The sequence below is a fragment of the Diadema setosum genome, chromosome 14 (assembly GCF_964275005.1).
Source record: "Diadema setosum chromosome 14, eeDiaSeto1, whole genome shotgun sequence".
In the NCBI taxonomy this organism is placed as follows: domain Eukaryota; kingdom Metazoa; phylum Echinodermata; class Echinoidea; order Diadematoida; family Diadematidae; genus Diadema; species Diadema setosum.
In genome coordinates, this window is record NC_092698.1 from 19055152 (window position 1) to 19069275 (window position 14124).

The window sequence follows — 14124 nt, forward strand, 5'->3', positions numbered from 1 at the left end:
TTAATACAGTCATGCAGCATATTATTTTACATGAAAGAAACATCTCACGCAACATTTTGAGGGGATGTTGGTGGGTATACATACAACAGAACATTACCACAGGTGACGTCGGAAACAAAAAGAAAAAAAGTTGTCCAGAGGGCGGGGTCTGTCAAGAACTACTTGAAACGACCGAAAACTTCTAACTGTCTCCTTTCAACCTTTATCTTTGTTTCTTTAAAAAAAAAAGATGACAATGATGATCCAGCAGCAAGTGTTTACAGATTGGTGATGAGAATTTTACAAAACACTATCCATTGAGCAGGTGAGCAGATAGGAGAGAAAGAGAGAGAGAGACGAATAGAGATGAAGGGGAAGGTCGGTTCTTACTACTTTTCTTTTCTAATGTGTCCTGGCTATTATTTGTAGCCTTACGCTTCATTGTGTGATATGGCTATCTGACGCCTGCAGCTACCGTCGTGTTGAACATATTTCATTTCATGTTATTTTTGGTCTAATTAGTACGTGGGACCCGCTCGCTAATGGTGCCTATAGAAATCAAAAGCCCACGTTCATAACAGGATGTTTACCGGTATTCATTAAATAATGATAAAAAAGCTTGAAATGGCGGTGCTGGCGAAGATCTTAACATAAAATGCCTCTACGTACATCATCTCTTTACTCTTAATGAGCAAAACATTATCACTCAAGTCCTGTCTTTCTCATATGTGTTAGTAAGACCTTGGAATTCGAGCTTAACACTATTGTATAATGCTTATGGTGAGGTGTTTTCAATCTAAAAGCGGTGGCAAAACGAACGGAAACATTTGCGACAATTTTTGCGAGCCTAAAATGTTTGCAGGTTCATCATGTTCATTATTATGAGAAATCACGTTTTGTATATATCTTGAGGAGAGATTTATGTATCGTTTATTCAATCTATCCAGATAGGTTCACCAAATATTTCGTTTTGGCCGATGGGTGACTTCAGATACCATCACTGATTTCAAAGCGTTCATATTTTCAGTTTTATGAGGGGAAAAAAGAAGAAGAAAGGAGACGAAAAGGAGAAAATGCTAAGGTTCACTGTTTCGGGGCTTCTTCCTCACTCGTTTTGTCAAATCAACTTGAACAAAGACTACAGTTTCACTTAGACTCATCCCATATACACACTAACTCTCCCCCCCCCCTCCTTCCCTCCTCCCCATCATATTATAATTCATGAAAGTAATTATTCAAGCCTGAATAAACTGCTTGGTCATTATCCTCTTCTAAACAAGATGACAAATGACCACGAATGTCCGTGATAAAGGATCAAATGTCAGGAGGGAAAAGAGACGCCCGCCATTTTTCAGGCAACTAAACCACAAACTAAATGTTAACGGCTTTCTTGGGATTCATGGTGATGTGAAGCAAAAAGTAAACGTAGTCGGTGCCTTGTGCGGAGAGAACAGAAGGGGGAAGGAAGAGTAACCAAAAAATGAGATGATACCGTCTGGGGATGTAATGGTGGTTACAGTTCGTTATTCCGACGGTTCGTTATTCCGCAGGTTCGTTATTCCGAAGATTCGTTATTCCGAAGGTTCGTTAATCCGAAAACGTGATAAGGTTTGTTATTCCGAAGGTTCATAATCCGAAAATGAAATAAGGTTCATAATTCCGGAGGTTCGTTCCGGACTCTATTTCGTTTTCGGATCAACGAACCTTCGGAATAGCGAACCCTATTTCGTTTTCGGGTTAACGAACCTTCTGAATAACGAACCTCAGGAATAACGAACCTTCGGTATAACGAACCTTCGGAATATCGTCACATATGTTCGGATTAACGAACCCTTTTTCATATTCGGATTAACGAACCTTTAGGTATAGGGATTTTGTGTGTTTCGGATTAAGGAACCTTCGGAATAACGAACCTTCGGAATAACGAACAGCACCCGTAATGGTGGGAGGTTTGGTTGTGAACAGGATCCGGTCAGAAAAAAACAGTACTTTCACACTTCCATAATAATGTGATATATATCTTTTCTTTTCATTTCGATGACGACGACATACCTCGTTTAGGTCGTGTGTTATCAGGAACAGATTTCATACTAATTTACTCATACGTGTTTGCATATTGCTATGATGATATCTTTACAATTTTTATGCATTCTTGTTTCCGTGGTATGCATCTTGTCTCTGTCAAAACTCTTGAAGACATCGAGCAACTTACCCATTGATTGGCTAATAATAACAACGATAATGCTGCTACTTACTGCTGCTGCTGCTGCTGATGATGATGATGATGATGATAGTAAATATGATGGCAATGCACGAAAGCAACGATGTTATATCATAATAACTTGTATGTAACAGAGAAATCTTGTTGAAGATTAGCCGTAATACCGGTTCTGACGTCAACAAAAGATGCCACATTTCCGCAGGTTGCGGATCCGGGAAAGTCAAATCATTGTATCGACTATTCATGATGGATTTATGCAAGCAACATTGACAACATGAGCAAAGTTGAAATCCCGGGTAGAAGTATTTGATTATTTGACTACATTCCCTTGGCAGATTATGCCAATCATCATACGAGTTTGCTGAGACCGAAATGTCAAAGCATAAACTCATGGAAATCATATTACTTGCGCTAAGACGTCAACGAGCTCTCCTATTTTGGTCTTTATACACCTCTGAGCGATAATCACATGTAGAACCTAGAGGTCTAATCCAATCTTAGCAACAGAGAGCTTTAACAGAAAATAGCCAATGAAATGGCAACACCGAGGCTATAGCCTACAAACCTACGTTAGTCAGCTAACTATACAGCTACAGGAATTCACTCGCATTATTCGCATTCACCCAAGTTTTAATCATACCAGTCATTGTGTGTTTTCACCAATGGTTAATTGCCATATTGCAGTACTGCAGACTTGCAGAGGAGCGGAGTAAAGGATTGCCCGTGTGAAAAAAAAGGATGATAAAAGGGCCGCAGTACACGAAATTGTACAACATTGAGCAAACACATTTGTACACTTGTATGAAATTGCGCAACATTGAGGAAACAAAAACAGAAAAAAAAACCATGCACACACCTTCAGCTTCTTTGGCGAGTTGGTCCACCTGTTTGTTGACAAACGCTGTCTCAGCCTTTTGAAGTTCTTCACGCAGCTCGGTCAGGGTCTCCCTGGACTCTTTGCCCTTGAATAGCTAGAAGTATTGGATATGAAGAAAAAAAAAATCAGCAGAGAAAAACATAGCATCGTACATGGTGGCTTATTTTGTCACTATATACTCTCGTTTCCTTGTTTTTCTTTTTATCTGTTTGTTTTGCTGTTGGGTTTTTATGGCTAATTTTGTGTTGCAATTTTTGCGGCATTACACGTGGTATTCCGTAATATCCTTAGGAATTTTTGAAGTAAATTCGGAATTTCCAGTGTTGAAGGAGTCTTATACGCTTGATGACACGTCAATCCCATTCATTTTTCGAATTTAGAAAAAATGCATACCTTCTTTAGATACGAAGAAACGAATATCGTTTGACAGGTTTCTTTCTCTTCCTCCACAGAACAGACGTTTGTTTATCTATCGTAATCCAATTCGGTCCCATTACCTGCACAACCGACTAGGAATTCCTCTCGTGAACTTTGCCATTTGATTCTAGAGTGCTCACAAATTCTGAGCATTAAGCCACTTTCACTTTGGAAGACAAAAAAAAAAAGATTTCAAACGTATTCGCGAAGATCAATTTCCTATTTTGATTTGCATGGAGAGAGTGATCGAGAGGCAGTCACCAATATTGTGCACCCCACAAGCATGTGAAGAAGAGTTTTTTCTTGTTTTGTCTTGTATTTTTTCTTAGTTCCGTTCCGTTTTGTTTTGTTCTGCTTTGCTTTGTTTTAAACGCTGGTTGTATGATTGGCAACGTACTCGTAGAGTGGTATGATTCAACTGTGACGTCATCACGCAGACGATTAATCGCCAATGGAATTGAGTGGAAACTGCTCTAACCTCTTTTCCCTCCTCACATTACCACCTCACCCCATCTTGTCCTACCCCCCTCCCTCCCCCGTACTCGATTTTCTCCAGTTGCTTTAAACATACAATCAAATAAAAGACAAACTAACAATGATTCTCTAGAATATTCGAACGGAGGTTCAACTGTGCATCATGTCTAGGGGAAGTGGTATGAAGACATTATACTGATCGGCGTGCCAGGAGACTAAATGTTTTGAGCGCAATTAAAATAAACAATATGATTGATCATGATAATTATACCAAACAAAGCACTGCTTTTAAACACCTGCGCTTGACCACATCCAACGAAATGAAACGTGCTGTATAACAAGCTTTATCCCTTAGAATTGTTTCTGTCTTGTTATACGATTCCCCGTGTGTCGTCCTCCTATATGTCAAATGATATTGAAAATACTGAGAGGTTCAAGTGGTTTATTTGTATGTATATGTTTTGTTCCTCAGTTAAAAATAAGGGAGAATTGTAAGAAACCATGAATATCGCCCAGAAAATGTTATCCCAGTCAAGCTGTTTGTTTTTATATAACAGTCTCCTCCACCTGTATAGCTTAAAGGGATGGGATAGTATTGGTGGAGATGAGGATTGGGCTTTAAAATTTTTGCAGGATGTCAAGAAACCACCTATGAAATAGTACAGAACATACCATTCTAACGGGAAATCAAAGTTTATTTGATGAAAATCGGTTTTGAACTGCTTGAGATATCCATAAACAATGTAAAACAAAGCGATCGTAACTAAAAGGTGAGTCCCACCTTTTATTAGGATTGCTCTGTTTTGGATATTTAAGCCATTTCAAAACCAATTTTCAACAAATAACCGTTGAATTCCTTTTGGAATTACATGCTCTTTCATGTTTCATAAGAGGATTCTTACTATCTCACGAAAAATGTTAGAAGCCTGAAGTTTGGTCTCAACCAAAGCTATACGATCCCTTTAAGATACAATGAAATATAGAAGACCCTACGTTTCGTATACACGTAATCATTTCTATTTCCTTTGAGTACTCTTGTTTATATTTTGATGTAAAATTGTCGATTTTGTCGTAATGATTTCATTCGCACAAGTGTAGAAATAAAATAAACTGAAGCTGAAACGGAAAGTTTACGAGTGAAAATGTTCTCGTTGGCCATCTAGCACGGTTGCAGAGCCGGCTTCCAAGTCTATCTCATTCAACTGTCGTCACGAATATGTTATAATTCAGCATATCCCATCCTCTGAGATATATACATGAGTGGCACATCTAAAGCTTATAAAGTCTGGAGCCTCCATTAAAGGATTAAAAATCTACTTTTGCAGCAGCTATTTCAAATTCAAACGAAGAGAGTGAAATGGAGTGAATTTCTACTACGTTCTGTGTTATTTCGTCCCCTAGGCTGAATATATTCAGACCCTCAAAACAAAAGGAAGAGGCTGTTTTGCAACAAAAATCATAAACTTACTTGGCTATTAAATATAAGAGAGAAAAAAAAATCATTTTGAAAGTGTCTTACTCCTTACATAAATGGCTTTGTTAAAAGAACGCCAACATCATAAAAAGTCCTCGTAAAGAAATGCACATAATGTATTATTTCATTTCTCTTTCCGATTAAGTATATTCACAGAGCAGTGCAGAGTGTTCTAAACTGTAAAGGCAAACCCTCAAAATACTTCCAGTGGTCCCGTTCGTCAACTGGTTGTGCAAGTTTCAATGTGTTTGTGTGTGTGCGTGTGTCTGTCCGTCTGTTTGTGTGTGTGTGTGTCTGTGCTTGTTGCTGCCTGTGTGTAGATGTGCATTTGTGTATATCTATTCTCGAATCAATTTGATGTGTGAGCTCGCATGCGGGAATTTTTGTTGAGGGATGTATTGGGGACTGATGACGGATCTGTTGACAGACTCACCTCCTGGGCGCATTGTGGTAGCGAGAAAGGGTATTTGACAACTCGTGCCAGACAATCAATCTTCATTTTGATGAAGCCCTGGAAGAACAAGAACCAAGGAACCATGAATAATGCATTTGTAGACAACCAGTGAATAATATTCGGCATGGTTATTCGTCATGAGAATGCCCCCCCCCCCCTTTTTGTGGTGATTCGCCATTGATAACGAAACGCGTGCATATTCATTTCATTTCATTTCATTTCATTTCATTTCATTTGTTTATTTCCACATGAAAATGCTACAAAATTATTGCAAAGTGGCAAAAACGATTTACATAAGAAGGTGACATAATACAAACATGACAAGTTTGGTGGAACGTCGCAAACAAAAATCGCATTGAACGATTTTTATGAGTTGTGATACTGGCTGAACTTTTCAAATACGGCAAGTCACTCCTTCCTTCTACTGACCACTGAGAATATTTCATGCCTGTTTTGGCGTTCATTAAAAAAAAAAGAAATATTGACAAAATGACCTTAATCCGCTCTGTTGACAAACATTTCTTAGCATTTTGGTCGGTCTCAATTCTACCGCAAAAGAAAAATGAAACGTAATCAACGTCACCTTTATTGAATACTAGCAGTATATTTCTACAATAAAATATGTGGAAATGCACACACATAAACCTTCTTTTTCTTGTGTGTGTATGTTTTTAAGTTTGTTTGTTTTGTTTTGTTTTGTTTTGTTTTGTTTTTTGCCTTTCACGCATATGGCGTGCAAACGTTGGAATATTTATGACAGTATTATACTAAGATAAAACAATTCAAACTAAGCGTGTACTCAGGAGAGGAAATGGCTAGGATTTTATGGCATTAAACTGGAATAAACTGGATTTGAGTGAGTCATGCACACGGTAGATTATTTCTTTATTAAGTACTTGGTGGAGAAAAATCGATATACTATAAAATAATAACACTCAAGTACGTGCCCGGACATAAATGGGTCACACGCGTTGATTCTAAGAGCTTGAGGACTGGAACTTAATCCCAGATGATCTGCCTCATATATGATAATATCATCAGCATATATATTCGTATACAAAGAATGAGGGAGAGAGATATCGGCGAACGCTTTTTCTCATACTTTCACTGTCATCATACTTTTTCTAGCTCACCATGCATATACCACGATGTCCATCAACTGAACAAAAAGATTCCGCGCATTTAAGCAAACCATTGACCGGAGCAAGACATGCGTCCCCCCCCCAAAAAAAACACACACACACACACACACACACACACACACACACACACACACACACACAATCGGACTTTCTGCAATAATAACTTTTAAAATGGCAAATCAATAAAAAATGCAATTTCAATGTATGAAACTATAACTTATTAAGTATATCTCACAGAAAACCCCATTCGATTTGCTTCGGTGGTCACAGAGAAATTAGGATCTTTGTAGACCTTGTCAGGAATTCCTTCCCTTTGCGTTTTGTCCATTGTGCTCACACCTTACAAAATGTCACTAAGAGCATCTAATAGTCAGGTCGCTTAACGTCAAATTTTGAGATTACCGTTACACGGCGGATAAAAGCACCAAATTTGGAGAGATGACTCCTCAGGACCTACTCATTGACATTTGAGTAGGAGCCCTCTGCAAAATTTTTATTTTCATGGTATAAATGCTGAATTTCATTTTGCAGAAAATTTCGTGGAAATGAAACTTTCGCAAATTTCGCGAGGAGCTGATATCGCAAAATCAAAATGCGCGCGATTCTAAACAATGCATTTGATGCCAGTGGCAATTTGCGGAAGTTTCATGCTGCGAAAAAGACCGTCGGCTCCAAGTCACGAACATTTCATGTCGGGAAAATAACACTGTATTTATGTATCTGAGAGAGTAAAGTAACGAAAACGAGGTTCACATTTGTGGTACTTTTTTCCTTTTACATGGAGCTGGAAAACATGAACCCAATCTTGAATTCCATGATCAACAAAGCATTTGAAACATAGAGGTGGTTGAATTAATTACCGATTTTCGAAGAGAATAATGCTGTCGAGGTGTCACAGTGTAATGTACATTTGCCAGTTCAGAGTTATGTACATAAAGCATAGACCCGATATTAAAGGGGCTGCAGATCGTTTTCTAATGTTTTTTTTTCCCCTTTGGGGGGGGGGGGGGAGGGAAGGAGGGGGCTGCGGACCGTTGACGGGAGTGTTCAAGGGTCAGTGATCTCCCCCTCCCATTACCATTAGAAGACGTTCTAAGCCCCTTTTATAAAGTAACTAAACTGGGAATAGGGACCTACACCACAATGTGACAACTCAACAGCATTTTCTCTTCATAAATCGGTAATTAATTCACCAACCTCCATGTTTCAAATGCTTTGTTGATCATGGAATTCAAGATAGGGTTCATGTTTTCCAGTTCCATGAAAATGAAAAAAGTACCACAAATGTGAACCTCGTTTTCGTTACTTTACTCTCTCAGATACATAAAAACGGTGTTATTTTCCTGACATGAAATGTTCGTGACTTGGAGCCGACGACCTTTTTTCGCAGCATGAAACTTTCGCAAATTGCCACTGGCATCAAATGCATTGTTTAGAATCGCGCGCATTTTGATTTTGCGATATTAGCTCCTCTCGAAATTTACGAAAGTTTCATTCCCGCGAAATTTTCTGCGAAATGAAATTCAGCATTTATACAATGAAAATGCAAATTTTGCAGAGGGCTCCTACTCAAATATCAATGAGTAGGTCCTGAGGGGTCATCTCTCCAAATTTGGTGCTTTTATCCGCCGTGTAACGGTAATTTCACTAAGCGACCTGACTATAAGTGCTAAACCTGTAAGAACGAACTCATGGTATGCTTTACAACGTACGATCCACATTTTTCTGTGACCACGTAACCAAATCGAATGGGGTTTTCTGCAAGATGTAAGTAAGAAGTGATAGATTCATACCCTGAAATAGTATTCAGATTGTTTAATTATTTTGAAAGTTATCAATGCGGAAATCCGATTGTATTTCTTTTGGGGGGAGGGGGTGGGAGGGGGGACATATACTGTATATCTTTCTCCAGGGATCGCCCTTGATCTGTGGAAGACTCGAATGTCGAACGGGCGTTGTGAATTCCAATCTCATTTCGATATTTGATTCTCTTGTTATGTCGTGTGTACTTTTTTTTTAGTACACCGTAGCAACCTGCATAGTTCTGCGTATAATATACTCATTTTCCCCGGGGCACATTTCGGTCAGTTACGCATCTCCGGATGGCATTTCCCATTTGGAATGAAAGGCAATAAACAACAGTCGCCGAAGATGCATTTCGACATTCAGTCGCATTCCGTGATGAAGAGTTATTAAGGCATTGTATTTTAATGGTCGAATGTTCATTCTTTCCTGTTGAACAAGCTTAAGTAACTATGCCGCGACATCAAATAAATCAACGGTAAACATACATACAAACACCATGGACACACATGCATGCACGCACGCACGTACAGACTCACAAGCTATGGATATGCTGTACATAAACTTTGCGGGAAAGCGTTGATAACTAGGTAGCTTTAAGGAAATAGAGGAGGAAATAAGAGATTTGGTCGATTACCCGGTCTGCGAGTCACTGCGAATGAATATACATTTGCATTAATGTAAAGCATATCGCCCAAGAATACGTCAGCAATCTTCTACATTGGTCCTAGAAAGGTATCGGATTCGTTAGACGATTTTTTTTTCCTTGGCTAGTTTGAGTGATAGACTTAGGTCATGCGTATGATAAGATGAGGGAGGACAGGCAGGGATCAACGGAAATGAAAGTCGAATTGGGTAGGACCTCCTTTTTTCTCCTTTTTTCAGATGGTACCGTCTATGAATTACTGAGAACTATAACGAATATCACCATTTCAGTCATTAGAGTAGGTGAATGAATTACCCGACCACTTGCGCTGTGCAGTGGCACTTTGCTTTGCGTTGTACTGTATGTTAAACAGTAATTTTAGTTTATGGAATTAGCATAGAGGGCAAGAAATAACGTCATGCTTTCGACAAAACTGAGAACGTTTTGTTTCATTGAACATCGATCAGGCAATCGACCAAAGAGAGAGAGAGGGGGGGGGGGGAGTGAGGGAGAGTCACTGATCATACCTCGGCAGTGAGTCGAGCAAGTTGAGCATCGGTAAGAGCGTTTTTCGAGTTAACAGGTTGTGACCCTTCGTCTTGCGTTACTTCTTCTTCACCGTTACTCTCGTCGTCCAAGACGTCGTCATCGTCGTCGCCTTCCTTCTCTCTCTCGCCGTCATTTTGTCGTTGAGCATCACCGTCAGCGTTACTGGTTTCATCGTCAGTACTGTCTGCTTCTCCCTCCGAGATTCCACTGTCATCTGATGAGGGTTTTTTTTAAATAATTTAAAGGGGCACTACTGACAATTCTCATAATTTCACATCATGTAGGTCCTAGTACATAAATCGACAGCTGCGTGTATAGATTTATGGAATTTATTGTGGTCCTTGAGCAGAGAAACTAATACTGTGAAAAATCTTAAACAAATTACATGGAACAGTGTTGATGGTATGGGAGCCTCACATGTTTCAGAAATGTAGTAATGTAATTCCATTACAATACCGGTTGCTTATTAAACAAGTTTACCTATGCAGAATATAATTATGCTTGTCTTCTCCTTTTGTTCTGCTTCCTTTAGCCCGAACTCATGTACTCTTATGGTGAGGCTGCCATGTCACCATCCTTATTCATTGCAATTTGTCATAAATTTTGAAAAATTCTCATTCCTCGTCCCAATCAGTATAAATTCTGAAACTATGCACTCATTATAACTAATTCATTACGTTGTTCAAACGTAAAAGTCTGAAAAATCATCCGGAGGTCTCCTTTAAAACAAAACCAACAGCAGCAATAACTGAGACGACAGGCTCGTCATTGTAACGGTGAAGTGGTCACGCACAATTTAAAATGGACAGTTGCCACGCATCACTGTTGATCATCTCATTGATCGTTTGCAAAGTGGCAAATTGTCAAAAGATAGCTGATCCGTTTCCCTTCCCCCAGCCGCCGTTTCCAGTTGGTTTGATTTATTGAAGATAAACTTTAGTCTGGTTCCTTCATCGAAAAAGAAAAAAAAAATGAATTAGAATACGAATGCTGGAAATGTCATGCTTGTATGTTTAGTGAAAAAAAAAATAATAGTATCAAAAGTGAAAGAGATTGGCGAGGACTCAAAAAAATGGGAAATATGATAAAGAAATGCTTACTTGTCTGATTTTCCCATCTCTCGTCATCCCCTCTTGTCTCATACAACCTTGGTCCTTTTTTTTTTTTAGTTTAACATGGCTCATTTTTTTCTTCATCAATCTTTTACATTTTCTTTTCAAATGTTGACTGCAGGTGCTTATTAAGAGTTGTTTCATTGTTGTTTCACTGTCCATATGCATGTATTATATATTATAATTATGAATGCACTTGAGTTGACCCGCTTGGAGCATCAAGTGTTTCATTCAGCCAGAAGCATCCATAGAACAGGGAATATCGAATCTACTACTTCATATTTCAATCAAAGGATAATACTTCCTCTTCCAATAGCGTGTCACAATTTTTGTTTCTTTCAGTCCGTAGGGCCTATGTTTTCTGTCTGTGTGTGTGTGTTTGATTTTGTTTGTTTTTGTTTTCTCACCATCATCGTCACCGTCATCATCTAATATAGATGTTTCGACTAGTTGGTTTTCATCGTCATCTTCGGCTTCGGGATCGTCATCAGTTTCCTGTGGCCGATCACTTTGATCTCTCGATAAGTCGTCGTTATCGTAATCCAGCGGCCTTTCGATGTGGATGTCATCGGAATTGTCGACATCCGTTATCGACGTTGGCGGTTCGTCTTCGGTAACCGTTTCTGGAATAGCCCCTACGGCATTGATGAAGAAACATGAAGAAGCATTTCATTTAGTGTAGTATTTCTGAAAGTACATATGGCATTGCATTTTCTCCATGTCATAAGCATCTTTTAGCATGTGTAAATCATACATACACTGGTGAGATCATGAGATTTCTCTATCTCGAGGTGAGTTAATTACGTCAACCAATCAAGACGCATGTACTATACAGACTGTGTGAGTGAATGCTGTAGATGTGTGTGCTATATGTAATCGGGTTTGATATAGGCTCACGCAGGAATCATTGGTCTTGGGTCATCACCCTTAACTCCGTCATTATCATGTGTAGTCATGGTGCAAAGGAGTTCAAAGGAATTTGAGAGTAGTCGTACGAGGTGAGTTCATAGAGAGCGTTAGCCTCCCGGGTTGGACAATGAAAACAGCTGTCTCGCGCATTGCAGAACACCACTTCCCTTGCCTTAAAAAAACCTTAGTCTTCGCGCCACAGATCTAAAGCTTGCTATTAGCCACGTGATGGAGTGTGTTTGTGTGTGTGAGTATGTGTGTTTGTTTGTGTGTGTAGGTGTGTGTGTTTGTGTGGGTGTTTGGGTGTGTGTGGTTGAGGATGCGTCACTGTTTCTACGCTTGCGATATTTTAGCAAACAGGCAAGCAAGCAAACAAACCAACTAACTCTTCTCCGATCTGTAACACCACGAATTTCTGCTGTTTGACCATCTTTTCAAGTCTCCGTTAACATTATTCAACGAATGCAACAAGTCCCCTATACACGAGCAAACATTCTCGCACTGTTGTGAGGGACTGCTTGCCCTTTCATGTAGGCCGAGGATAAGGGTCGAGAGTTAGAGTAGAAACAGGGAGGAAGAGGGAGATGAAGAATGGGAAAAATAAAGGGGTCGAGAATACCGACTGGGAGATAGAGGGGAAAGACGGCAAAGGAGGAGGAGGAGGAGGTGAGGAGGAGGCAGGGAATTTAGGTGGAGAATGGAGAAGAAGAAGATGACGACGAGGAGGGGTGGGATGATAGGATTGATGATGAAACGATGGTACGATGCAAGATGAGATGATGACCATCGATGGTCATTTGCAATGATGCTTTTTTAACCGAAAGTGATGATGATGATGATGATGATGATGGTAATGATGAAGATGATGGTGTTGATGATGATGATGATGATGATGATGATGATGATGATGATGATGATGATGATGATGATAATGATGGTGGTGTAGTGGTGGTGGTGTTGATGATGATGATGATGATGATGATGATGATGATGATGATATGATGATGATGATGATGATGATGATGGAACCATTACCAGAAGACAATAAGATGATAACCAAGGTTATGGTGACAGTAAGAGATGGTTAAACTATAGGAGGATTGAAAGAAAGAATTGGGGATTAGGGTAAGGAACAGTGGAGAAAAAAAAAAAGGAAGCCAAAACCAGTTGGTTGAGAGAGGCCTGGAGACAGGAAATAAAAGACCGAAGGAAAAAAGAGTATGTGCACAATGTCGTTCACCTACCATCCCCACCATATGACTTGCAACACGCATCTGGGACAGTCATTTATTGCGGAGTTCTGTGTTTGATCAAGCTCTTTGAATTTCAGTATAAAGTGGAATAATCACCCTGGCGGAGAAGCCAAATGAACTAACTGCATCAAATAGTTACATGACCCATTTTACTTAACTTTTTTTTTGACGGGGGTATACATCCAGTACCATCGTAGAAACTGTTCAGAAATCGAGACGATTTTTTTTTTCAAAGAGCAAGCAAAGAGAAATATCAAATGTCAAAACAGTTAAAAATTATACTGATGCAAAATGCAGTTGTATCAAATTCCAATAAACGCTAGTAAGCTGTAATTTTCAGAGATGAAAAGTGCTGGAATCAATAATGACATCATTATCTTTAAATAAATACCACACGTGTAAAAACCAAACTAATAACAAGCATTCACGAAAGAGCAAACGAATCCTCGACACCGGTGTTCCTATCCTATAATTTTAGCTGTCCCGTCCCCTTACACTCAGTAAGTGCTAGTCGTATTGTATGAATTATGAAGAGAGAAAAAAAAATCTACAGTCTGGCAATGTCTGGGAAGCCCTTGCAATGATAGGGGATAGAAATGCTGAGTCATATCGATAAATCAATACGCCCGTTACAAAAAAAGAAGTGAATCGACCACCATGTTTTCGGTTAAAGATGTTTTTAACAGACGTATCTACCTAAGTAGGGGGGGGGGCACTGTGGCGTAGTGGATAACACTAAATCGGAGGTACCGAGTTCGAATCCCGTCAAGTGCTTAAGCCCTACATCCCTTGGACAAGATGTTTTACCCACCAT

At 39.4% G+C, this 14124-nt stretch overlaps 1 protein-coding gene across 1 annotated transcript in view; it reads right to left on the minus strand.

Annotated features, from left to right (window-relative positions):
• LOC140238192 (uncharacterized) overlaps window positions 1-14124 on the minus strand; it is a 101560-nt gene that overhangs the window by 25637 nt on the left and 61799 nt on the right. The window contains exons 3-6 of the mRNA XM_072318129.1: window positions 11556-11783; window positions 10015-10250; window positions 5876-5953; window positions 3057-3171 (exon numbers count right to left, since the gene is read on the minus strand). Coding sequence (XP_072174230.1) covers window positions 3057-3171; window positions 5876-5953; window positions 10015-10250; window positions 11556-11783 — 657 coding nt within the window. The remainder of the gene's footprint in view (window positions 1-3056; window positions 3172-5875; window positions 5954-10014; window positions 10251-11555; window positions 11784-14124) is intronic.